This window comes from Stylophora pistillata, chromosome 11 (genome assembly GCF_964205215.1).
Source record: "Stylophora pistillata chromosome 11, jaStyPist1.2, whole genome shotgun sequence".
NCBI lineage: Eukaryota > Metazoa > Cnidaria > Anthozoa > Scleractinia > Pocilloporidae > Stylophora > Stylophora pistillata.
Genome location: NC_142529.1, coordinates 10,218,312 through 10,245,156, shown reverse-complemented (window position 1 = coordinate 10,245,156; position 26,845 = coordinate 10,218,312). Strand labels below are relative to the sequence as shown.

Here is a 26,845-nt window from a genome sequence, read left to right as displayed (position 1 = left end):
TTTTTTTTTTTCAATGTTTCTGACTGACAAAAGTTTTCCTCAACCATTCACTATACCAGAGCCAAATGAATGATACTCCAGCCAACCAAATGTAAGCTTAAGAAAAGCATTTAGGGAATGGTTATTTGCCTTGTCTCTCCTTACAAATGAAAGTGAAATATACTGTGAGGGACAGTTAACACCTCCTTACTACACCCAAAAAGTCTATAAAATTTTATTTCCTTCATTTATTTTTGTTTCCTTCATTCTTGAGTATTACAAGGCTGCCACTATATGATAACAGGGTTTAATACTAATGGTGCACAATAGGAAGTATACAGTTGGCAATAGCAAGAATAGAGAATGGAATGCTATACTTAAAAGCTAATTAAGGCTCTCAAGAAATTTTTGACTTAAAAGCTCTCTTATTTCCATACAAAAAAATAAACAAAAACAACAACACACACACACACACACACATACACTGTGACTGCTATGAAGTGAGGTTAGTACTGAGCAAAATAGTATTCGTAACGAGCCTTTGGTACACCCAATAATTCATTGCACTTAACTAAAATTACTTTCTTCAAAATCACTTTCTCCAGCCCTCAATACACTGAAGAAATAAAAATTTAATTATTTAAACTCATTACTTTATTGCTTACATGAAAATTCTTCCAAACACCAAGCAAACAATCAAAACTGACCTTGTACATCTAGAGAGTGAATTTTCTTATGAGAATTCAAACAGCGCTATCAAAGAAACTAAAACCGGCATGCTCATGAGGTTGCATTTGTAATCAAGGACCTATCCATAGCCACAAGTTAGTCAGTTGAATTTGCAGATGAAGACATTGGTGCACTTTGGTCCAAAAGGTAGTTACTGACTCATACACCAAGTTGGAAAAAACACTTTTGTAAAAGTAAGCTAAATGTCTAGAGTTACCAGCGAAAACTAAAGAAAATTATGCGAGTCACTTTATTGTTCCTAGCTCAACAAACTATGAGAAAATGCCAACATAAAGAGTGAAATTATTCGAAAACAACATCTCAAGGAGCTGCAACCTGCCAACCCAGGAAGTGCAACTGCAAAGTGAACATCTCTCACAAGAATTGCATCTGACAGTATTCCTGTAGTTATCAAGGCATGACCTTCAACTGGTTCACTTTTTATATCCAAGGAAACAGTTGCTTTACTTAATTCATCCTTGTCCACTGCAGTGATTTCACATTTGACAGTTCTCATTTTGGCATAGTTTGAATGTTCTGAGATTCGAAAGCTGAACTCACCATTTTCACTTTTTACTGATCCGTTTTTCATATTACTCTCAGCTACAGAGAACTGAAAGTCACCATTGCTGTGCAGCAGTAATGAAACAATCTGACCTGAAAGTACAGCCACACCAGTTTCATCTTTAACATGCAGTTTGATGGTAACACTTCCACTGTTGCTTGCTTCATCAAGGTTGATGAAGGAAATGTTACCCATAAATTCTGAGAAAGCACCGTTTGATACTTTGTACAGGGTCTTCTCAGATACAACTGTTCCACCCTCTCCTGAAAACATCACACTGTTCTGACCAACAACCACTTCTTGGCAGTCCTTTACAGCTGAAGCTTTCCATGCAAAGGCCTCTTTCTTTTTAAAAATGTCATTGCTGGACTTAAGTGCATCTTTAAAGGCCTTTTCCTGATCAGGTGGAAGGTCATAATAGATTCTTTCACGTGACACGTTATTTCGCAGAGCAACAAGGTCTAGAGGATCAACCTTATCAGTAGTAGAAGACCAGATTGTCACAGTAAATGTTTCTGATAAGTCAAGTAACCACTGAAGCTGATCCCATGACCTTTGCACAAGATTAGCACGGAAAGGGAAGGTGATTGGCTGTGCAATCTGGGATACGAGTTTTCCCATTGGAAGAACCTGGGACCAGTTGTAGTAGTTTTTGGATGCTGTCATATTTTCTCCTGTTTTCCAGCTAATAGAAAGGGTTGCATTGGGGTAATAACTTTTGCACAGAGACAGGAACCTCTCATGGTCCACAGGGACACAAACTTTATCATAGCAAGGACCAGGCAGTATGTCAGCATTCAGCCAAATTGGGTTGGTGACCTGTTGCCCAAGTGTTACATTCTTCATCATCTTTAAAGAAGGCTCCACCACTTGAATTGTCTTGAAGTCCAACTTGATTCCTTTGTTAGGTGAGGTGGCTGTCTTCTCCAGAAAGGTTTGCAAGGTTAAGTTGCTGTCTACAGCTGGGGGATGGGCCATCACAGGGGTTCCATCTGCTATGTTGTTTCGCATCAAGACGTCTGCCTCCAGCATCATTGTGTCTCCTGACAGCCCCTGTTCTAATAACTCAGGTGAGTTGACAGCATGTAGCCATGTGACATCTATTCCATCATTCACTTTAAAGAACTTCAAAATGTCATCTTGGGCATGATGTATCAATTTACAAGGCACACTTACAACTACCAAATAAATCAATCCTACAAAGTGAAAAAAAGGAAGATATTTTAGTCACAGGACGTACCTCACCAGTTAATGCTCAAAGTAAATTCTCAAGTTTGTGTGACGTCCATCTACTTGACTTTCTTTATTTATTTATGAATTGTTGGTTGATTTTGGGGAGGGTTGATTGTTGTGACTGTCATTTGACTCAACCAGATCTGAAGTTCATCTACTTCAGATAACTTTTACATAAAAGCTTCAAGACTTGAAATACAAAAAAACGCCTTTTCAACGATTGGTGCTAAACTATGGAATGAGATACCTAATTTTCTGAGAGGGCTACCAAAGAAATCCTTCAAACTCAGAATTAAAAACAAACTACTAAGTGTACTCGAAGATGAAGACTCTTTCATTGAGGTTTGCAAAATCATCTCTATAAAGCTAAATTAAAATGTCAGTAGTAGTAGTAGGGGGAAGGGAAGAGAGAGAAACAAGCAAAATATTATCTATTAAACCACTTTCTTTTCCTACTTTTCTTTATATTTTATTAATATTAATAGTAATAAGCTAATGCATGATGGACTGTAGCTATTGGTGGACTGGCCCACCTAGACTAGCATAGCTATATATGCGGGCCAGTCTGACTTTAAATGTATGTTTTTATGTAATAACAATAATAAAAGCGATAAAAGTGATGACGAAGAGATGATAAGCTTTTCCTTTTTGTAATCATGGACAGTTTGTCCTTTCACATCCTGATCAAAGGATCATTATGTTTTAGTCACACAATAAAGTAAAAAATCCAATAAACACATCATGTGATATTTCAATATTGTAACTTCACATATCAAAATCTGAACTCTTTTTCAACAAGTAAAATTATATGTATTTTCTGTGTATTATCAAAATTAATGAATAATAAAATCAAGGTTCAATTATTTGGCTCTCATCCTGTGAACCTTTGCTACACCTAAATGGCCTTGATTCAGTTGGTTAATAAAATTGCTTCTTCGATAGACAACAATGAAACAACTGTCATATTTTTTTCTAGATCTCGCTAAAGCATTAATTTGACACCCTTGATCATAATTCAGTTGTCTTGCTCCATAACTGTTTGATCACTTCTGCTTTTGGGGAAGTATTCTCCACTGGATTTCAAGCTATTTAACAAACAGGAAATAATACTGATGAACAAATTATGATGAAGACAATGGGCTGAATATAGGAAAATCATTGCTTCATATTGCAAAAACATATTATTGTATTTGCTTTTGCTCAGGGCACAAAAATATTTATAACACTAGGCAATATTAATTGGTAATTTGAGCAGGTTGAGGTGATAAGGTTTCTCAGATTTTTGACAGATCAGCATCCCATATCTCTTAAGGAAGGATGGAAGTTAAGCACATGTTGCTGAAAATATATCAAAATAAATTATATTGGTATTATATACTAGATAATCTAATTTCTTTCTTCCAATTATTTTTTATCTTTCTTATAATTACCCTTAATGTATCCTTATCTCAACCATAATTGTGATACTTTACGGTTTTCAACTTATTCTTCTCATTTAATCAGACTATTCCTTTTGCAATATAATTTGGTTTTATCAATAAATTAAATTGACCACCGTAAAGAGTTTCTAGGGCTGACGTTTCGAGGGTTAGCTCTTAATCAGAGCTGAAAGGTATCTTAACTCATATGCGTGTTCATATTACGCCCTTGTTTTACAATCTTTATTACATCCATTTTGAAATCAGTGGTGGTCCCTGTAGTCTGATTGACTCTAGTTGGTGCGATTTATTCACTAATCGCACTATTTTTTGCTCTAAATCTCATCATCTTACGCTTGACTGAGTTTTTGACACAGACGTCAAAGTGTTCTGTTTTGTCTACAAAATAAGATGTAAAAGCGTTTCCGGTTCCGCTATTTATTTAAAAACCGCTCAGTGCTGCATCAATAAAATACTTGACTTGACCAAGTCCAGTATTTAAGGCGATTTCAAAATGGATGTAATTAAGTGGTAATCGAACCTCGTGTCATGCAATTTTGGTCTGAAATCATACTTATGATTTCAAATCACGCGTATGATTTCAGCCCAAATTGGAGGGGCGCACTGGGGCCTCTAGGAAACCGTAAAACCGGAGAAAAAACCTCCAAAACCGAAAAACCGACGAAAAAAGGCAGCCAAACCGAAAACCGCATGCAAACCTGACAAAACCGTTACATTTTCATCTTTGAAGGGGTCAAAAAGGATAAACCGAAAACCGCCTCAGAGTCTTCGGGAAAACCGAAAACCAAATGCAAAAGCGCGTAAAATCCGCAAACCGCTCTGAACATCAAAACCGAAAAACCGAACCTTTTAGGCCCAAAAACCGAAAAACCGATCCAAAGAAACAGCCAAAATTGCAAAACCGAAAATCCCAAAGCCCCCCTCAAATTGCACTCCACTCAGTTCAAATATAGCCGATGTTTTCAACATGGACACTATCCTTGCGGTGTTTTTCTTATAAAAAAACAAACCCCAAATTCGTTTCAGGGTAATGAACCTCCTTCCGAAATACTTTTGATACTTCCTCTACTCATTATCAAGTTTATACGTATAATACACGTCACATCACTGCCGGCCTCAGTAATGCATAGGGAGCCCACACAAGCAGCGTGCCTGGTCATTTGTTCCAAATATAACGAAATGTATGTGGGAATATTGAAGAGTCGTAATATCGTAAACTTATGTCAAGGAATGTCTATGTTAAGGCTCAAAATAAATGCAAATGTACCTCACTTGCTATGTAATGTCGTTTCTGTGGTTCTAAATGGCGAATTTGAGCGATTTGGTGGGTTTTGCGTTGACGTAAAGTAACAGTCAACGCAAAACCCACCAAATCGCTCAAATTCGCCATTTAGAACCACAGAAACGACAGTACACAGCAAGTGAGGTAGGTTTATATTTATTTTGAGCCTTAATATAGACATTCCTTCATATAAGTTTACGATATTACGACTCTTCAATATTCGAACAAACGACCATTGAGGCCGCTTGTGTGGGCTCCCTATGATTTCATAACAGCGCGAGCTTGCCCTATCAAAGTCCTATTTAGCCACTATGAACAAAATCTTTATTTACGCTCGCCCGTGCTTAAATAAGATGACGTGAGTATTTTTTTTTTCCTGGATGCAGAGTTGCCGTCCTGATGAGCTACATGGAAGAAAATATAATATGGAAGAAACGAGCGAAGAACTGCCTAATTTTTCTATCGGCATTGACCTTTTAGATCCTGATCCAACAAGCAGCAAAAACAAAGCCGAAAAAAACTCGCAAGTTGCGCGTTTCGCAATTATCGGGTTGTTGAGTTTTACAACATTTTATAATGACGCTTGACTTCATTAAGCTTTGATTTCAATTCCTCCATTCTCCCCGTTAATTTTATGCATTTCATTCACAGTTATCGATTGACTGGATCAGTTGCACTCGCTCAAACGAAAATATGAAATGTGGCGTGTTTTTGGCCAGCCAATAGGGAAGTTTGTTTACTTTTCTTGTGCGTTTAGAGAGTTTTGCACTCTATCACAATAAAAAGCTTCTTCGCACAGATCCTTGTCGTCGCTCTGTTATTTAAGAACTCGTTAATGCTTTTGGCTGTGCTAGAGTAGCTCGAGGTACAGCCTCGACCTACTAGCTTGCGCATTTTTCGTGCTCTCCAAACTTCCCGTGTGCATCAATAACTCGATTTACGCACGCTAAGCATGAACAAACTCTTAATTATGCTAGCAGTTTAGAATCCCTCACAAAAGTTTGGAACTGCCTACTCTGTGATCTCACCTCATTCGACAAACATTTTAGCTCTAAAGTTTAGTAAGAAAATTCTTAATCGAGAGAAATTAAACTTAACATGCCTGGAGTCACTCGTTGGTTCAGTTCAGGAGAGTCATATTTTGTGACACGCGTGGTTTTCTTCCATCCATTGCATCGTCTAAGGAACCCAGTATTATACGCTTCTATTGGGTTTCCTACTTACATTGCTTAGTTCTTTTTTAGTTATTTAAAAATTTGTAGATAACCGTTATTATTATTGCAATCCTTCTGCAATCATTGATGACTTGATAGTTAATGTTTACTGGAAAATAAATAAATTCACATAAATCGAACTACGACTAACTCGATGGTTCGCTCTCCTTCGTGGTCTGAAATTCAACCATGAATTTCTATGATTAAAATAAGTTAAGGGAGGATCTTTGCTCGATACTTTGGATTCGGTAGCTGTTGCAAATTACAAACCACAAGGAAACAATAGTTAACGGTACACTGATGTACAATGTAATACTTCATACATGTAAAGCCTGGAAGGTTCAAATCTAGGATGGTGAAATAATGTACAAAAAAAAATCCCAACTAAACATAATTTTCTTACCAAGATGTGTGGCAAGTAAGACGACGACTGACGTTCTCATCCCCATCTTTAAGAACCTGCACTGGCTGAAGACGTTAAAACGCTCGAGCACAACGTGAAGGAGTGGGTCAAACGTTCGCGTGACTTTGACTCTGACGCGTTTGTGCAGTGACGTTTTCATGGAAACTGTCATACTCTTGAGTTCCTGCTACAGCCGCCAACTTTTCACCGGGAATCATCCTAATGGCGGTCTACGGTCAAATCGTCTAAGAATCATCTCGCCCGGTACCCGAGTCATGTTGCGCGAAGTTATGGTCATGTCGCACCCCAAATAATAGGTCAAGTCGTCCGATTTTTATATTTTTTGTAAAACACTAATTTGCATGTTTTTAGGAAGTGCTGAGGATACCGATCGATAGAATCACACTTATGATGTATATACATACGTTACCAAACCTTCATGGTGTAATGACACCGGACTTCAATTTCAAACCTTAAAATTTCTCTTTAAATGCGATACCTAAATCTATATTCTGATCCTACTATTGTTAAAAAAGTAAGTAGAAACAATAGACTGTTACCTTAGAAATATCACACCTACCTCGCGCAAGGCAGTGCGTAATTTTTTAAATTTTTTATTGTTAAGAAGGTCGCAAAGATACACAACAGAACTTTATTTGCATGTTACGCACTTACTAACTTGTTGTTTGCGACGATCGACATCTGTTTACTGGGGTTATGATCATCATGATCACTCAGTGTTTGAACGGGTGCGAATCTACCAGCGGGTTGGGAACGAACGAACCGATTCACAGTGGGTATGAACTGACAGAGAACAAAACGTGCGTTAGTATGAAACGAGTGCATACCAAACAGACTGGGCAACGCTGCTTTTTGTTCAGTTGTAGAGACGAACAACGCTTCCCATATTTCTATCTTGATCATCAGCTTCATGGAAACAAACAACGCTTTAGTGATAACGATTTCTCAACTTTATTGCCCATTTACAGTCTCTAAGTGTGATCTTTTAAGTACTTGTTTCTCCGGGCGACTTGAATTTCTTTTTTTTGCGGGCGACATGACTCAGGTTCTGGGTGAACATGACTTCGGACGAGACGACTCTCGGGCGACTTGACCAGTTACCCCTAGTGGCAAACGAATACATCGTTAGTAAACCTTGAAAACAGTCCTTTGTGAATCCACCCACCCAAAATGGAACTAATTTTGTTTCTTGTTTTTCCTCTAACGATTTCCTCACGTTTGTCGCATCTATGAAATTAATATTCCTCATCATTTCTATTGACTAACTTACCATTACGTGTCGATAAATTCAAAGCTTGAACATCAACATTACCCCCCCCCCCGGGCAATCCTCAAGCAATCCCTCGGGCATTTGAACTTAAGAAGATTGGTTTGTTTAAATTCCAATCCCACGGGACAAAAATTGTGTTCAAGGCAATATCAGCGACCGTGGCTTTCTTCATTTTGACCAAGTTTTAAAACCCAGACCTCGACTGGCCACGCATCTTTAGAAGATGATTCCACCGTAACCCGTACTGCGGAAAGGTGGCGAGGACTGACGTTATAAAATTAGATTCTGAAAAGACAGTCAGCCTCGCAAAATCACCTTTTGACCTCAGGTATATATTCTAGAGTTGGTGATTGTCAGTGCTAAAGAACTTCCTGTTACCTCTAAGTTAAGCAAATCCAATGGAGCCGGTATATAGTTTCCGCGCTAGATACCGCTTCTATAATTTTTTTCTAAATTACTCGGTCAGGCTCTCATCACTGTGGTCGCAGCACTAAACATCTTAGGAATGCCTTCCAGCTGTTATCCGCTAGAGAAAAGTACAAAGGGAACACTTATATTATTCATGATCAGTATCACAAATCACAAGTGATGATCAAGAACTGCATTCTATGAACAACAGTTGGTGTGTGTACAGCTACTCAAAGCAGAACTTTTCAAACCATTTTTCAGGCAGCAAGCAATGCTGTTCCAGATAAACCGTGAGTCTGATTGAGAAAGCATAAGAAAGATTGGGTTAGACTACTCAGTAAGATTTTTACATTAAAAACCGTCTATTGCAGCAAATTCAGAAGTTAAGTGTCGAGAGACGCACTCGTACTTTCCAAAGGGAAAATTCGAGTTGAGATTCTAATCGATACAGCAATCTCTGACAATTACTTTTTTAATTCTCAGTAGGTTGCCAGCTTGAAGCTTGTGTGTATAACTCAGATTTCAAAGCTAAAATCAGAGCTAGTGATTTCAATAAGTCACAAGACAGATTTAGTAACAACAAATCTGAATTGCATTTTTTCTAATAAATCATAACATTATACTTCATCCTATGATTTATTTCGGGAATTTTCAACCTCATGAATTTCTTTTCGGCCAGAAACTCAAATAGGGAATGAAAGATACCGCAGCCGACGTTTGAATGAAAAGAATGAATGAATGAAAGAATGAAAATTCGGGTCGTCAAGGGTTTGTAACAGAGCGTGTAAACGAGTAAAAGCCTCACAAAATTCAAACGCGTTCTACAAGGAGCAGGCATGCCTAGTCTTAATGTGTAACAGTCATGAGTCACACGACTAACTAAAACCTTACATGCTACTGTCAGAGTCGCTGCGGATGAAACAGAACTGTCCACACTGTTTTCAGCAACACATCTATATTTTCCTGCGTCTGATTGGCGGATATCCATGATTGTTAACCTGTGACTGGCGCTTGTTGAAGATACATTGAAACGTGGATTGTCCTCGACATAAATTCTTATTCCGTCTTTTGTCCAATGAATTATTGGTTGAGGGTTCCCAAGTGCTGAACAGCTAAATATAACTTTTTGTCCTTCCTTCTTCGTGGCATCTTTTGGAATTTTGGTTATTTCAGGTGCAACTAAAAATTTTTATCAATAAAGATTTAGAAATGCAAAGACTAGCAAAAACTAACGATAAAAACCGACGTTTCGGTGTCATCATGACGCCATTGTCAAGGAGAAATAAAAAATAAAGTTTGTGGCAAGGTGTAACACTAAATTAGCATAAATATGTTACGAGCTAATTAAACAAATACTTTTGCGCGAATTGAATCGCTTTGCACGTTCAGAGTGGGTTTTAAGTCTCTGATGAAAAGCATTTCTTTCACCAAACAATCGAACTTGTTACTACACTTTTTCACTGAAACGTTTTAGCATTCTGAAAAAGTGTAGTAACAAGTTCGATTGTTTGGTGAGCGAAATGCTTTTCATCAGACTTAAAACCCACTCTGAACGTGCAAAGCGATTCAATTCGCGCAAAAGTATTTGTTTAATTAGCTCGTAACATATTTATGCTAATTTAGTGTTACACCTTGCCACAAACTTTATTTTTTATTTCTCCTTGACAATGGCGTCATGATGACACCGAAACGTCGGTTTTTATCGTTAGTTTTTGCTAGTCTTTAACTAAAAATTTGAAAAGAAAAATACAAATGAGACATAAATTCGACTGCTTCCAAATTGTACCTGCTCTTCAGTAATTTTTCCAAAATTGTCACCAAAAATAAGCACAGTGAATGTTTCTGTTTTAAAAGTAATGTAACGATAATGTCACGATTGTTTCCATTTACTGTTAGAACTAGGCAAACCGCCATTTTGTTACCCCCAGCTAGTACTCGTTCCACTGATTACTGTTCTCTGCCATTAGAGGGTACTCATTAGGATCATATAAGTCAAGTTTACTGAAGCATCGCTTTTGGCGCGAAAAAGACAAATGAAGAAATAAACAAAGAGTGAGGATGAAATACGCAGACAGCCTAACTTTGTTAAATAACTTGACAAGAGCAAGGATATTACATTGGATGGTCAGTAAAGCTATCCTTGAGGATTCCTTCCCCAGTTTGTTGTACGCCACACATCGGTATTGGCCTCTGTCTGTCCTTCTTACATCTCTTATAGTCACCTTCTTGTTGTCCACTGAGAAACGTATTCTGGGATTGTCTTGTATACGAGATCCATTTTTAGTCCATGATATTGTCGGTTCTGGATTTCCGTCAGCGTAACAAGATAAAGTCACATTTCTTCCTTCTGGTTTGGTCTGAGATTCGGGATGAAGGGTGATCCTAGGTGGGACTGTATATCAACAAAACTCGTAACCAAATTGAAAAAGAAATTGTATTGAAGAATTGTATCAGGTATTACGAACATCGATTTTGACTAAATATATGTGTTTCAATGGCTCGATTTGTACTTACTGCTCCCTTGCAAAGTGGTGACAACTATGGGATTACTGCTTGGTCCATCTCCTTTAAGAGTGGATGCTAACACTCTGATGCTGTAATTGGCCGACGCTATTAGACCTTTTAGGGTTATTCGATGTTGAGAAGAATTTACTGCCCTGACTAAGCCACTGTGATTCTGAGGCAGTGGGTAATAGGTTATGGTGTAGCCTGTAATAACACCATTTTGATCATCTGCTGGAACTTCATCCCACATCACTAAGATGCTGGTTGTGTAGGAGTATACTCTCACGTATGCTGGAGGACCAGAAGGCTCTAAATTTAGACATATTAGATAGTTTAGTGCAGTATATTCTACAGGCACAAATGTTTTAGTGATTCCCCGAGACAGGGTTTATTTCGGAATCTATTAACAAAAAAGAATTTCATCAACTTAGGTCTATCGATTTTTTTATGATTGAACAAAAAAAAAAAAAAAGAGAGAGAGAGAGTAAGATATTTGATCATTTGGTACAATGGATTTTACATGTACAAAAGTTTTGGTGATTGCCCAAGACAAAGTTTCATTCGGAATCTTTTAAAAACGAAATTGATCTACCTGTGTCTATCGATTTCTTTTTATTATGATTAAGATAAGAGAGAATGGGAAGCAAACCTCAGTTACCGAGTAAGCCAGGTGAATGTTGAATGTTAAGTTCACTCCTAGAGTAACGTACTAATGAATGACCACTTGTTGATTACGAAAAACGTTGCGAGCTCATACACAGTCATGTTTTATAATTTAGAAATAAAGCAGAAATTTAAGCCAATTTTCATCTTAATGCAAAACAACGAGTGGCAGCATTGCAACACACAATTCGTATAAAATGAAAATGCTTGTAGTTAAGTGACTTACTATCCTGATCAGTTCGGACGGAAATGGGATTGCTGTCAGGTCCTCTCCCTTTTTCGGTTGATGCGAAAATTTTAATCTTGTAGTATACATATTCTTTTAAACCTATCAGCTCCTTACGATACTCTGGATAATCTACGATGAAGTGGCCATTGTCATGCTCTGTCAGTGACTGATAGGTAATGGTGTAAGTAAGAATGATTCCATTCTGATCTTGAGCCGGAACTTCATCCCAATAGACTATGATGCTTGTGGAGCTGAGGTCAATTGCTTTCACAATCAAAGGAGCAGCAGATGGCCCTGAGTAATGAGCGAATAATCATGAATAAAGGAAGAGAGCACAACTCAAGTAAGTTTTAGAGGTTATATTCTGGCTGTAGAACCGGTCAAATTGTTTGCCAGTTGAAATTAAATAAACTTGTCAGTTCAATCTAGGCCTTGACTAACATTACAAGGATTTAATAATGCCCTCAAAATGATTAATTTTCTTTTACTGACACGAGACCAAAGGCATAAGCCTAGAACAGCATTCTTCCAATAGTGACATAAAAATGCAAATTCGTCTATAAAAAGCTCACTGAAGTAGATACAATTGAAGAGGCACTTTGAAAACTTATTCTTTACCTGCTTGGTTACGTTTGCATTAAAAATCATTTCCCTTTCCTTTTCCTTTCGCGTCGTGAATCATGTCATGATTTGACCAGAACCCAGTCGGAGCATTAAAGTGCTACGCTTTGTAACATACAAGTGCGTTGCACCGCGCGTTTTTAAGTCGTTGACAAAATGATTGCACATACTCACATCTTTATTTTTTAAAATAAATTCATTCGTAAACTTCTTCTCCGTCACAATAGCACAATAATCAATTGTGATATTGTGACAGTGGACAGGAAGCCCAGGGACTGTAGAAGGGTAGCGCATTTCGAAAGAGAACATGTCATGCGAGAGATGTACCATGTTTTTACGAAAAATATACTTTAACTTACATCGCTGATAAAATTTCAGATATTCGTCTTAATACTGGGGCGTAGTAACAATGGTTACTTTCTAGATTAAAACACTCACGGTCCTGATCAGTGGTAATAACAATAAGATTGCTCAGCGGTCCATGCCCTTTTGCCGTAGATGCGAACACTGTGATGCTGTAGTTGACAAACTCTTTCAGACTTGTTAGATTCACTTGATGATCTACATAATCCACTGTTTTACTGCCATTGTCATTCTCAATCAGCGAATGATAGGTGATAGTGCAAGTTAAAATGATACCATTCCGATTTGCAGCTGGAACATCACCCCACTCCACTAAGATGCTGGTTGAGCTGGTGTTATGTCCTCTCACATTCGTAGGAGCTGCAGTAGGCTCTGAGGCAAATAATGGCGTACTGTTTATTAAACAATGAAGGCACTGCAAAAATGACTCTACCTATGAGCAGAATCGTTTTACTTAGCCGAAATGGTATCATTCTCTATAGATCTACATAAAATATGCATGCCATAACTTTTGAGCAAACATATATAAACTAAGAGTCTCTTTTACCTTCTTCATTTGTGGTAACATTCACTAAAGAGCTGCCTATACTAGAGCCCACCATGTTCCTTGCAAAAACTCTGACAAAGTATGTTGTCCAGGGAAGAAGGCCATAAAGAGAAGCACTTGTAAAGGGGCTGGATATCACACAGGAACTTCTTGAGAGAGATCCTTGACATGCTGCATCTCTAAAGGACATCTGATTATGTTCACTGATCTCTACCGTGTAGTTTGTAATAGCACTGTTTCCATTAAAACCAGCCGTCCAGGAGATATTTACGACTCTTGAACCCTTTGAGACAACTCTCACATATTTTGGTGCGTTGGGTGCAGCTAACGGGTTAAAAGAATGGTTTTATTAGTCCACTGGATTTATCTTGATTAAAGAAATTCCATTAATGAGGGGAAAAACACCCATTCAGTGCAGTTTGTCAGAGCTTTGACGTGGCCGATTAATATCAGGAATTTTTGTCCTTCAGCCACTAGTTAATCCAAGTTCCTATCCAACTTTCATTGATGGTACATGTAGTTATTTTTTCAAACTTCTCACAGACTCAAGAAATCCGCCAGTAAAGCCAGCTTATAATCTGAATAAATTTTTAACGCAACCGCGCTCATGCAAAAAGGAAAAAAATGCCTTAGGGTGATCTTAAAGAGCCGAATTTTAACGCTGATTTTCTTACTTACACGCCACAATGTTATGATAACAGTTGCCAACAGCACGTTCAACAAGACGATATTCATCTCAAAAACAATTATCAGGCTGAAATTTACTTGTTTTTTTTTTTTTTAGTCGCTTTCAAATTCTGCAATATTTGACCGAAAAAATTTTTGCTATTAAAAATTGTCCTGTATGTTATACGATAGCGATTATCAACTCAGCAAAACATAAACAAAAAACACTTACATTGAACAATGACTGTAGAAGCGATGGAAGCGTATTTTCCAATGCTGTTCACAGCGGTACATCGATATTCTCCACTGTCTGATGCAGCTGCATTGGTTATGGTCAGCTGCTTGTTGTCCGCCGACATAGCAATCCTGAGATTTCTACGTATGAGAGATCCATCTTTGGTCCACGATACTGTTGGGTCTGGATTTCCAGTAGCGTTACAATATATGCTGAGGCTACCTCCTTCTTTTGTAGTGATATTCTGAGGATGAACTGTGATCTTGGGTACATCTGAAGTCAGTGTCATAAAATGTTGATTTTCACCGTTTGAATTTTTAAGAGGGTAGCTACCAGGTGGTTCACCAAACGATAACGTTGTTTTTTCAAGGTCATTTTCACCATCTAAATATTTCTTTTAGTTAAGAACCATGCACCGAAGTGGAGGTGAGTAGTAGTGCATGGATATGCATTGCTAGCCACCTAAACTGACGTGAATAGTTGTTTCAGTACATAGATACTAAAATATAGCACAAAAAGAAAATTTCAACTCATTTATTCCTTCAAAGATTACATTATTTTCTGGCTCAATCCCGCATGCAGTGCTCGGAGGTGAATATCAAAGGATATTTGTGGTATGAGTAGCCAATCAGAGCGCGCCTTCAACGCTATCTACTGTATTTTGGTATATGCTAATGGACGTATTTGATTATCTATCCTCAAACACACATGTAAAAACCGAAATAAGAAAGTTTAAGTTTAGAGATTTTTTTAATAGTACATAAGCATATTCTATCAAAATAATACTCACATAATACTTTAAGGGTCTCCCCATGAGATGCTGAGTTTCCGACACTGTTGATAGCCAAACAACGATATTGCCCTGCGTCTGATCGACTTACATTGATGATATTCAGGCTGTAAATAGAGTTCCATGATGGTGCACTTAATCGTGGATTTGCTGTCACGTTCAATATCAATCCATTTTTCGTCCAATAAACAAGAGGTGGAGGGTTTCCAACAACTGTGCAGCTAAATACAATATATTTGTATCCTTCCCTGGTCAGCCGAGTGGTGTTCAGTGGAAGCTGGTTTAGGATTTCGGGCGCAACTGAGAGAAATAAAAATTGTTAAATGACAAATGATATCACCTATTCTTAAGGAGGAATTCGGTATTAAAGAGTCTAACTTTCAAATGTACGTTAGAACATAATTTACGTTCCAGTTGTGGAAAGCCTTCAACGACACGTCACAAGTAGTTGGTAGTTCCATGTAAATACGTAGGTAGGTAGGTAGGTAGGTGTTTATTAAAACCACATTGCAGCCCATAGGCTGAATTACGCTATCGTTTACATATTAAGTTTTAAAAAAGTTACAATAATGATTAATAACTAAAGTTTTCGATAAGCAATCGTAAGGATAAAAACCAGCGATATTAAAGAATGACGTTTCGACGGCTCCATGCCATCATTCTCAAATGCAAATAAATACATTTCATGAGTTTATTATATAGAAAAAGTACGTGTGAAGGTTTCAATGCATATGATTCAGAAATAAAAACGATGAATAAAAGATAAAAATAGGTGAATAAAATACAAGCGCGGTGCACTTGAACTGTCAGATAAAACGTTTTGCTTTGATGGAGTCAGATTGAGTGACTCGATTGACTGAAAGGGAGAAGAAATTACCCTATTTCTATAGAAGGTACGTGGATGACACCTTAGCCGTGGTGTAGGACATTCCAACTGCTGGTGCTTTTCTTGCAACACTGAATAACGCACACCCTGCACTCAACTTTACCATGGAAGTAGCAATGAATGGCAAACTGCCTTTCATCGGAATGGAACTTATGAAGATGGGTAGCCAAGTTAGAACATGGGTCTACAGAAAAACAATGGATAAAGGCCTTCTTCTCCATTACCAAAGCCATGTGGACAATAGGTATAAACGTAAGCATAGTTAGTAGTCCCCTCTACTAACTATGCTTCTAACGACTACATTAAATCGTGCCCATCGACTCTCATCTTCATCTAACCTTTTCGCTGCCGAATGTGACAACTTGAAAGAGATCTTTCTCAAGCTTAAGTACCCCGAGCGACTCATTAACCGTGCAATCACCAGATTCATCGAGTCTCAAGACCGAAAACAGGCGCCTGATGTGATTATACCATTTAAAGATCAACGGTCAGCCGACTTAGTACGAAGACAGTTCTCCGATCTCGCGAAGAAAATCAACAGCGATTTGTGCCCAGTGTTTACGAGCAAAAAGATTGCTGATGAGATCAAAGTGACGGAACCCAAACAACCTCTTGTTAACGAACAATACGTTGTTTATAAATACAAAAGTGATGTGTGCGACGCAGATTATGTCGGCTATACGTGCCGACACCTATTTCAGCACATGAATGAGCACAAGCATTCTGTCATTGGTAAACACCTACGGGACGTACACAATCTAAGGAACAAAGATCTTCGCGACCAATTTACAATCCTCAAGAAATGCCTTCGGAAACTGGATTGTTTAATTTATGAAATGCTCTTCATCAAAGACAGAAAACCAACACTTAACACTCAATCTGACTCCATCAAAGCAAAAATTTTTGTCTAACAGTTCAAGCGCACCACGCTTGTATTTTATTCACTTATTTTTATCTTTTGTTCATTGTTTTATTTCTTAATCATATGCATTGAGACCTTCACACGTACTTTTTCTATATGATGAACTCAGGAAATGTATTTATTTGAATTTGAGAATGATGGCATGGAGCCGTCGAAACTTCATTCTTCAATATCGCTGGTTTTTATCCTTAATAATGATTAAAGGATAATATAGATGCTAACTATGTTTAAAAGAGATCTAGAACATGATAACCATTATGATAAAGCTTTGAGACACTTCCTATAGCTATGATGTACAAATTAGAGCATTTGACCGTAAAATACTTTCTTGTGTCGTCTGTGTTTCTTCTACGTGACGAAGACGAAGTTGTACCGTGAGTCATCTATAACTTAACGTAAAGCTTAGATACTACTATTCTACTTTGAACTTCTCCATATACAAACCATTACTATAAGTTGGAGAACGGGATTTTTCCGCTTTGATTCAATTTGGCCAAAGCGCGAAATGCGCCGACCATAAACTTGAGCGAAAAAGAATCCAGGTTCCTTAATTAACTTACAGTACCGGCCGAGCGATATGGGGTTGGTCAAACTTTTTTCATATATCTGGTCTAAATTGAAGGAGAGGATTTCGATTGAAACTTTTGAATTTAGCGGGCTGTACAGTACAATACGGCCCTAGTCTAATCATAGCACACGTGGTAACTGAGAGATACAAAACATTTTGTTTGGTTCTACCTTATAGGAAATTGCAATTATACGTTATGATCAACCTGCTTAATCAACCTTTAATTACATTTATGCTGACCAGTATAGCCTTAATTCCTCAAGAAAACACTCACTCTTGTATTGTACTTACATTGCACATTAAGCGCAGAGGTAGAGGTGTTGTTCCCAATCCTGCTCCTCACAACACACCGGTAATCTCCACCATACTTTCTGTTCACATTCACTATTGACAAGGTGAGAATGTTTCCCACCCCTCCATTTTTCATCATCAAAGATCCCCTAAAGCTCCAAGATATTTCTAATGATGAACCTCCGGTCGCGTTGCATTGTAAAGTCACATTTTCTCCTTCTCTGATAGTAACACTTTGTGGAAAAGTAGTGATGGAAGGTTTAGCTGTGCAGAAACAATAAAAACAACAACAACAAAAAATTAACCGCAAGACAAAACGAAGAAATCTATTCGTTTGCATCATAGAGTAGTTACTCAGTGAACTGGCACTGACTAACTTTCGCATTTCCTATTCACTATTTGTGGACGACATTTCGAACTTCTTTTAAGGATCCTTTGTTTTTGCAGGAAGGGGGTTGGAGGTTTTTGAGGCAGATCACATGGTTTTAAGGGGGGAACAGAGGGCGGAATCAGTCGTTACTAACAGAGCATAAAGGGAGACTATACAAAATTGACTGCAAATCAACTCCCAGTGTGAGGGAGGGGAACGGGAGGGTAGCACTAGAATAGTACATAACCTTTGGGAGAGACCAAGTAAACTCTATCGTGACACAACCAAAATCCTCCAAATTCTCACCACCCTTCAGGGTTCACTGAACTATTCAGTCTCGAAAAGTTCAACATTATGAGATAAGCACGATGGGATTTTATCTTGAGGCCCGTCATAGTTAAGTATTTAGGTGTGCCGTTGTATGGGGCAAGGAGCGTTGTCAATCACAGAACTTAAGCTAATCAAATGAAGTGAGATCAAATAGTACTAAGATTATAGCCAAGGTCAGTTTCTCTCCTAATCCTTCTCGCCTTCATTTCCATCGTGTTAACATCCGAACACAGATTTTCGGTACTGTAGAAGAATTTTCCCGCCCCCTCCCCATGCTCCGGCTTCCTTTTCAGACTTTCGTTGCCTTTTTTACAAGTACTTGGCCCTTTGCCGATATTTAACCCCACCTTTGCTTGAGAGATTGCGTGATGTTTATTATATCAATGTTCTTGAGGTCGGGTGAAATAAAAGCGTCACTATTGTGGCCAATTTATCCTACATTAGCACTTATCGTTTTATCTCCCATCAATCTCGTCAGCAAACTAGTGCGACGTCACGCAAAGCTTCGGTCTCGTTTCAGTAGAAAAACGCGGGTTTCGTGATAAAAAAGAATTTTTGCTTTAGGTTTGGTTCTTGAAGTTGACATGAAAGTTTCAAATCGAAAGATTTTTAAGGCATTGGGTGGGTTACGGTTGCACTGACATGAAAGAAGAGATGACCCTCGATAACATTCACATCACTTACACACCTTCAATTGTAATCACTGTCGTGGCCAATGTACTATCGACATGATTTGTAACCCTGCAGGTATAATTTCCACTGTCCTCTTGAGTAACTGCAGTGATTGACATCACCGCTTGACTTGTATTGTAACCCGAAACAGTCACCCGTGCGTCACTTATCAGAACAGAGGTATTTACCGCCATCACTGTGCCGTTTTTAATCCACTGTACCTTAGACACTAGCGGTGAAGCATTATACCGACATGTCAACTCAACGTCGTCACCTTTAGCTATAAACCTCTCTAGATCGCCAACAATTACAACTTCTGGCTTGACTGAAATGCAAATTGAACCGAGCTGAGTTTGAATTGAACCATTGTAACGACATGTTAACTCAACATCTTCTCCTTTAGCTATAAACTTAATAAAAAATTATAATAATAATAATAACAATAATAAGGTGATGATAGTGGACATTCTACGAGATTGCTCTTCTTGTCCTCTGGTTCCAGGTGGAGTTGGAATTTAAAGGTTGGTTTTCGTATAGGGAGGAAAACCGGAGGCAGGAGTGTCGAAACGTTGGGTCTACGAATTGTAACTTCTCGATTACATGCATTAAATCTTTAAACCAAAGTAGCATCAAGCCATGTCTGATTGCCCACCTGGTTGCTTTGTGAACTTTAATGTATTTCCAAACTTATTCTTTCAAATTGATCCTTGCTTTCTTTCCAAGCTCTTACTGCATCCAGAACACACATCAAAAACACATTTTTTTCTTCCGATCTCGATCACGAATGACCTGTATGTATAATATTTGAAAAGTTTTGCGGGAAAGTACTGATATGATACATTAACTAGAATTGTTTAAATGCTTTTGTTCTTAGGCCATCGTAATCTTGGTTCCAGTCCTCTCACCTTAGTTATAGATATACATAGCTGTTTTAAATTTCAACGGTTACTTTTGAAAATGTATGTGGAGTACATACGAAATGTCAAGTCATAATCAAAATGTGCAAGTTCAGTATGTTTATCCCTGCTCTTTGTGTCTTATTTTAGAATTATTTACATACATGTGCAAAAATGCATTCAGGTTTTTTTTTTTAACATAGAATGACAAGCTTAACTTTCGCTAGTCTGCAGCTGCTCTACAAAAAAATATAAGTAATCTACAATTACCAAAGTAACTAGTCAAAATTTTGCGGAATTTCTTGGATTATCGTACCCTCTCTCTTGTTTGAAAGGCCCCCTCTATGACGCGATACCAACCATTCAATGACAAATTTTCAACCTTGAAACCACGAGGGGTACACAACAGCTGATAACTAAACTGAAAAATTCTTTTCCTGCACTTAAGTTCACTAAAGAGAAATAAACGTAAACGTGCGCGCGGAGATATTGATTTCCTTACTCTTAGCGGGACCAAACAGATTTGTCTGTTAACATGATCATGAACAAATATAATGAACCTTAATTGTATCTAAAGGTACTCACTTCCAATAAAAACTATCTTCGTTTCCGATGCACTGTCACTATCATATGTGACATTGCATACGTACTTTCCAGCATCCTTTGCGGTAACTTTCGTAATTGATAGCTGTGTTTGCCTCTCGTTGTACTTTGTGATATTCATCCGTGAGTCTTTAATCAAAACGCTTGTGTTTTGTGTGATCACAATCCCATCTTTAATCCATTGCACCTTGGATACAGGAGGCAAAGGGCTGTACCGACACGTCAGATACATTCGGCTGCCTCTGGCTATATACTGCGTTTGACCTCCATCAAGTGTTGGTTTAGCTGTAACGTCACAGAAAATGCTTTGCAACTGACTTAAATCAGGATCAAATGGCCTTGGAAAGTGTAACAGCGGTTACGCTACATTTCGAGTATACTAAGTTCGAGTTTGCTACAAACGTATAACTTTACAACTCGAGTAACACACGTGCCACGGTTCGCCCGGGAATAACATTCATAACTGCCTTTTGTGAATATTTTCCACGATTTTATTTATAATCTAAATTTAGACTTGGAGTAAGAGTAAGTGAAGCAAACGTGTAGCGAACTTGAACGTAGAGAACTCAGCATGTAGCAAAACTGGCGTAAATCATTCTTTCGACTTTTAATAGTCGAGGTTGAAGCGTTAGATGACAGTTAACAAGAGCAACTGGTAAAGTCCCTCGTTTTTGTCCTTGTCAGTTACCTAACAGTAACCACGCTATTGCTCACCCATCTAACTCGAGAAAATGCTAGAAAAAGGGCCGTACTTCAACTAAGTCCAAATAAAGGTTAGTGGCGTAAAGGCGAGATTAAAACAGACTATGTTCGGGTCATCGTTTTACAAGTCTGCCGTATTTGGATTTATATACGAGCGCCTTTATAAATGCTTGGGAATACTTTTTGAGCTGATAACAACTTTTCATACGATCTCATACTTCTAGATACCATTTTTGCTCTGCCGAATAAACCAAAAGGCTGACCAACAGAATTGTAAAGAATCCATTTACGAAAAAAGAGGCTGGAGTTTAAACTCCGTAGAAAATATGTATTAACTTGTTGAAATAACCACAATACTCGGCTCAAAAAACTCCGAAACTTCTTAAGACTCCAAACAAAGGGTAACAAAATTGTCGTGAACAATAACTTAAAAACAACAACGCAACTAACTCCGTAAAACAAGCAACAAAATATTTACGCAAAATATTTCTACGCGAGAAAAATGTCCATTACAGTTTTCAGTGTCAAGGCAAAAGTTCTTTGACGTGATTGGCTAATTTGTGAAATCCCAAGGGAAAGGAAGATGGTATTTTGAAATTCAAAAACTAAAAAGATTTTCTACATGAATAATTTATAATAATAATAATAACTTGTATTTATATAGCGCTCATATCTTGAGCTCATGGCGCTTTACAACAGTGTGCGGGGGACTTTACCAGACTACTAAGCAGTTTACAATCAAATGAAGGCGAATATGACAGATGCCCCCTCCCCCCAATTCCCAGTAACCAGGCCAGACCACATCACAGCAATCTCGTGAAGTGGGTTCTTTAACGTCCCCTGCCTAACCAAATTAACCAATTAATAGATGCAGGAGACGGGACCTCCATTTATTCGTCCCTACCCGAGAAGACTAGAATATCTAACCATTTCTTGATCGATGTTATAGAAAGGTAGCATATTCTTCTCAATTATTTTAAGACCCTGAGTGTTGGTCCGGCCGGGGCTCGAACCCTCGACCTCCCGCACAACAGTACGGCGCTTAACCAATTGAGCTAACCGGGAGGCGGTTGAATTGCCTTTCAGTAAATAAACCACTGGCGTAATTGAAAATTTGGGAATTTAATTAATGATGCTGCGTGATTAGTGAATTATGTGGCGATAAATGCATGTGATAGAGAGGTTAGTTGACAGTGTAGCTGTATATAAATGAAGAAAACAAAATTAAGCAACCCCTGTTTACTTACCCACAGATACAAGCAACCGTACTTTATCAAAAGCATACGGATCAAACATGCTCACTGGTCTGAGCCTGCAAGCATAGCTCCTTTCGTCTCCCATGTTTATCGAGTTCAGCATATAAGTGACCTGTCCAGGGTTTCTACCGTCCCAGACTCCGCTCACACGTCCATAGTATCGAGAGGACTTTCCAATGGTATTGACGTTGTTGGATTTGTCGATCGAAACTAGAACTTCATCCAAGTTATTTACGCCTTTAGCTGTGCCCCATTCAAACCTTTGAACGTTTCCACTTAAAGTCCATGTGAAATTGAACGAAGAACCTAGAACTCCTGTCACTTTCCCTCCTCTGTAGGAAGTTGTAAACTTCACCTGACACACTGCATATGAGAAAGTAAATGATATCATTTATCTTAATTTTCTATAACAATTATTGATTGTATGATTGTATGATTGATTTATACCACGCCTTTACGTAATCCAAACTAGTGACGGTGGAGCTAAATTTTATGACATAGTGTCTTATTTAATGACTATCGCCATGATTAAATTGTCCATTTATCTTGCCCCGGCGTGGTCTCTCATCCAACGGGAGCTTGGTGAATAATTGTAAATTATAGATCAAAAGAAACATTTTGATTTTTTTCTTAAAAGAAGCTAGGCTTCTACAGGATCTGATGGGTCACGACAACAAGTCCCAAAAAACCTAAACTAGATCAATCTAGTAAGGAGCGCCTTCCTCGTACGTGTTTCATCCACGCTCACTTTACGTCTCCAACTCGTTCCCTTGCGTGACAATTTTCCATGCATGAGAGACTAATACTGAAAAGACAGACTTTCTGGTCATTCTTTCAAAGGTCTGCTTAGTATTCAATTGAATTAAAAGTAACGATCAACCAGAAAACTTCACGACCTTTTTCTAAATTTGTCTAAATTTAAAATGGAAACTTCCGGCGATTATCCCAGTACATCATTTCTGTTGGGGCACGCAGAGCATTAGCATTCCTACACATTCTAATGGCGGGATCAGTTTCTTAGAGGACGTGCAGATGAGAGGAGCACAGCTTTTATCCTCTTTATTTCGAACACGCACATAGGGACGTTTTAGTTTCTTTGAAGTCGAAAATAGAAGCTTATATAGTCAGCTTAGTGAGTGTCTTTGACTTTATTTCCTATGAAAGGGGTTTTCAGGTTGCGGTTTTTAGAAATTTAAATCCGTCAAATCGTGAAGGTCACGTTGCTTTTCTGTTGAATGTGTGAAGTTACGAACATAGCGATTCCTGTTATTTTTTACATCCGAAGCCTTTCTTATTTACTATCACTGTTAAACTTCCTTTAATATCGTTGTGAATCGATGGAGATATATGCTGCTCTTTCAGAGCTTTGAAATCGTCACCGTTCAGATATTCACAATAATAACATCACAGTGAAATGAATAATGGAAGATATGACTTACCTACGAGTGGAAGTGTAAATACAGCAAAATAAAATATGTAACTTGAGTATCTTAATCCCTTTGCCATCGTCCTTGGTATATGCCAAAAACTTCAATCACCACACAATCAAAGGTTGTTATGTTGAGTTAAATTGGCGGACAAACTAGCTTTTGGTGCTGTTACAAGTGATCGACGTTACCGAGGACTCCTGACCTAGCAATGGTTAATCTGTTTTTAACGGACGTGTTCATAGTATTAAGCACGATATTTGCTATTGTGCATTCTTTGGCTTACAAGTTGCAAATCTCTCTAAATTTCAAAACGAGACAAATAGTCTAGGAACGGTGGCTGTCTTACCCAACTGTAAATCCCGGCTGTTTCTTCACCTCCTCAAAAAAGGGGTTTTGATGGAAGTCCGAACGTTGTGTTACAGTTGATTGGCAACTTACGTAACGTTACTGAGAGGGCAAACGGTAACACGAGAGCTTGGAATTTCTGAAGAGCAGAATGACATCATCTTGCACAGTGTCCTTTAAATATGCTTCTTGTTTTTGGAATTGCATCTTAGTCATCTTACACTGATAAACTCTCTTCTGCAGCATGTAATTCACATTCTAGAGCAAGACGGAGCACATTTACTGGCCTATTTTGTGAGAAAAGGATTCATTGGAAAAGATTGGCTCAAAATTGCGGAGACGCATACATATCGAGGCAAAATTTTCAGTCAATTACTGCTCTCTGTTCTTCGTCACAACAGGTTGTTAAACCTTAAAATTGTTTTTTTTTGCCAAAGAAAAGAGTTCGCGAAAAATTTGGGGTGAGATCGAAATTCCCCGTTCACATGTTTTCTTAAAAGAGAAGATATACTTTCCTGGATGACATGATTATTCTAGGAGAGCTGGTTTGCTTAAGTCTGTCATAAATGTCGCCTTGTAGGAAAAAGTTCGTCGGCCTAAAGCCCCTCGGTGAAGTGATTTCTTAAAGCGAGCTGTGCGTGTATGAGAAAGAGCGAACCATCGAATGCATTTGAACGTTTACTGAGAGAATTCGCCGAAAACTTCCGTTTTAATTTATTCTTCCATTAGAATCAAGTGATATAGGAGAGAATAAGCGATCTTGAATTTAAGAGCCTTTTGTGTAATTTACTGCCTATTGAGTAGCTTCGTGCGAGGCCATTTAAGCATTTGATTTTATAATCCGTCACTTAGGCCCCGAAAAGCGGTAGTTATTTTACAGGGGGACAGCTAAGCTGGCAAAACATGGCTCTTGCATGGTTTTATTTGCTAAATACTGAATTGATCAGAGGTTATTTAAGCTAGTAACAAAAGTGCAGGACCATACAGAGGGTCACAATTGGAGGTTACCCTGTAGAATGACTGTTAAAAAACTAAGCTGTTAATGAGGTACACGGCTAAATTTGAAGTCATTGGGCGGTTGAAGGCTGATTTTTAGAGCACTTCAAAAAGGGTGCCGGGGGATACCAGAAGGGCGATAACGCGAAAAAAGAGCCGCGAAATTGGAAATGTTACACAGCACAATAGAGAATGCGAATGACAACTAAATGGTCATTGACTGACAGTTTTTATTTGTTGCACCTCGGTTTTTTTTCTTATCAACTAAAACTATCACGAAGCGGAGGTGTTATGCTGTCATTCTTCCAGCATCAAGCAGTTGAGGAATCTGAAAACAAACGTGAAACTGAATGAAATAATTAAAAGAAAATGACGGGAATACAAATTATAACCGCCACAGTAGTGGGCTACTAATTACAACTCTATGTCAGCAAGGCACTCCTCAAATGTCCTCATGTCATTTGCGTTGAACGCCGGCCATCGCTTTTGAAAGCTTTCAATAATTTTTAGTCACCTATATGGGCCAAAAATGTGATCAAAACTGTTCAAATGTGGAGCCTGATTGCCAGTTGTGGCGCACATAAGTTTTCCGGCTCATACTGCGCGTATGAGGGAAACGAATCATCTACATTGGATTTCTGTTTTACACCTTTAGGTTGAAGCTGATGGCATTTACATCGCTTTTATTTCAAGCTCCAGCTTAGTAATAATATTATTAGAAATGAAATTGATAATGATAACATTGGTAAAGATAATAATAATAATAATAATAATAATAATAGGACAGGTTGGTACCTGCCTACCTATGATGTGGAAACTTTTGACAGGAATCATGGGAGAGAAGTTATACCACCTCTTGGAAAGAAATGGTCTACCAACAGATGAACAAAGGGGTGCAGGAAGGGATCCCGAGGAACTAAAGATCAATTGCTTGTAGAAAAGGAAATCCTGAAGAACTGGCGGAGAAGGTTGACAAACTTATCAATGGTCTGGATAGACTACAAGAAGGCGTATGATATGGTGCTGCATTCATGGATCCTGAAATGCTTAGAGATGGTTGGGGCTGCCAAGAATATGATCTCTGTTATTAGCAACAGCATAGCGAATTGGAAGACAGTATTGACATCAGGGGTAACAGCTCTCGGGCAGGTCGACATTAGGAGAGGAATTTTTCAAGGTGACTCCGTGTCACCACTGCTGTTTATAGTAATAATGCTACCCTTAACACTAATACTACAAAAGATGAGAGCTGGGTACAGACTAGCTAAGGACATGAAGCCCATCAACCACCTGCTATTCATGGATAATCTGAAGTTGTACGGAGCTAGTAGAGATCAACTAGACTCACTCATTCAAGTGGTAAGGATCTTTTCACAAGACATTAAGATGTCGTTTGGGTTAAACAAGTGTGCTGTT

The 26,845-nt window shown here is 38.3% G+C and overlaps 4 protein-coding genes across 15 annotated transcripts in view; 1 reads left to right on the top strand and 3 right to left on the bottom strand.

The window, feature by feature from the left end:
• Positions 1–198: 198 nt before the first annotated feature.
• LOC148719967 (uncharacterized) lies at positions 199–7,644 on the bottom strand. Its single transcript, XM_088738165.1, has 2 exons — positions 6,845–7,644; positions 199–2,469 (listed from the first exon to the last, which is right to left on the bottom strand). Exons 1-2 carry the CDS (start codon positions 7,014–7,016, stop codon positions 968–970), a joined length of 1,674 nt encoding a protein of 557 aa, XP_088594291.1. The 5' UTR covers positions 7,017–7,644; the 3' UTR covers positions 199–967.
• Positions 7,645–7,792: 148 nt separating this feature from the next.
• On the bottom strand, positions 7,793–24,537 carry LOC111345201 (cell adhesion molecule DSCAM). 10 transcript variants are annotated; one of them, XR_015993082.1, is made up of 16 exons: positions 24,098–24,514; positions 22,650–23,021; positions 20,683–20,985; positions 19,218–19,526; positions 17,830–18,093; positions 15,163–15,462; positions 14,370–14,645; positions 13,472–13,795; positions 13,000–13,296; positions 11,938–12,234; positions 11,058–11,357; positions 10,660–10,935; positions 9,435–9,722; positions 8,795–8,839; positions 8,514–8,661; positions 7,793–7,968 (listed from the first exon to the last, which is right to left on the bottom strand). XR_015993082.1 is itself a non-coding variant. In XM_088738162.1 (15 exons), exons 1-15 carry the CDS (start codon positions 24,162–24,164, stop codon positions 8,609–8,611), a joined length of 3,771 nt encoding a protein of 1,256 aa, XP_088594288.1. In that variant the 5' UTR covers positions 24,165–24,514; the 3' UTR covers positions 7,793–8,608. The 10 variants fall into 10 exon arrangements, 7 of the variants coding, with proteins under 7 accessions (XP_088594288.1, XP_088594286.1, XP_088594285.1 ...); XR_015993083.1 differs by lacking the exon at positions 8,795–8,839; XM_088738162.1 differs by having other exon boundaries at positions 7,793–8,661.
• On the top strand, positions 16,318–17,014 carry LOC148719966 (uncharacterized). The gene has a single exon (XM_088738170.1). The coding sequence runs from the start codon at positions 16,333–16,335 to the stop codon at positions 16,957–16,959; it is 627 nt and encodes a 208-aa protein (XP_088594296.1). The 5' UTR covers positions 16,318–16,332; the 3' UTR covers positions 16,960–17,014.
• A 1,091-nt stretch (positions 24,538–25,628) lies between the features above and the next one.
• The window catches only part of LOC111341668 (uncharacterized), a 37,716-nt gene continuing 36,499 nt past the window's right edge, over positions 25,629–26,845 (bottom strand). For all 3 annotated transcript variants that reach the window (XM_088738427.1, XM_088738429.1, XM_088738428.1), the window contains one exon: positions 25,629–25,757. Coding sequence is in view for 1 of the 3 variants with exons in the window: in XM_088738429.1 (XP_088594555.1) it covers positions 25,741–25,757 (17 nt within the window). In the remaining 2 variants the exon portion in view is untranslated. The remainder of the gene's footprint in view (positions 25,758–26,845) is intronic.

What these genes read in the sequence shown, in the direction of transcription:
- LOC148719967 (XM_088738165.1), bottom strand. Translation starts at nt 7,016, where the DNA reads ATGACAGTTTCCATGAAAACGTCACTGCACAAACGCGTCAGAGTCAAA. An exon ending in CTTACTTGCCACACATCTTG is followed by an intron (nt 2,470 to 6,844) that starts GTAAGAAAATTA and finishes TTCACTTTGTAG; the next exon opens with GATTGATTTATTTGGTAGTT.
- LOC148719966 (XM_088738170.1), top strand. Translation starts at nt 16,333, where the DNA reads ATGCTTCTAACGACTACATTAAATCGTGCCCATCGACTCTCATCTTCA.
- LOC111345201 (XM_088738160.1), bottom strand. Translation starts at nt 24,164, where the DNA reads ATGGCAAAGGGATTAAGATACTCAAGTTACATATTTTATTTTGCTGTA. An exon ending in ACGGTTGCTTGTATCTGTGG is followed by an intron (nt 20,986 to 22,649) that starts GTAAGTAAACAG and finishes GTGACGTTACAG; the next exon opens with CTAAACCAACACTTGATGGA. An exon ending in AGCTTTACTGACCATCCAAT is followed by an intron (nt 9,723 to 10,659) that starts GTAATATCCTTG and finishes AAAAATTTTTAG; the next exon opens with TTGCACCTGAAATAACCAAA.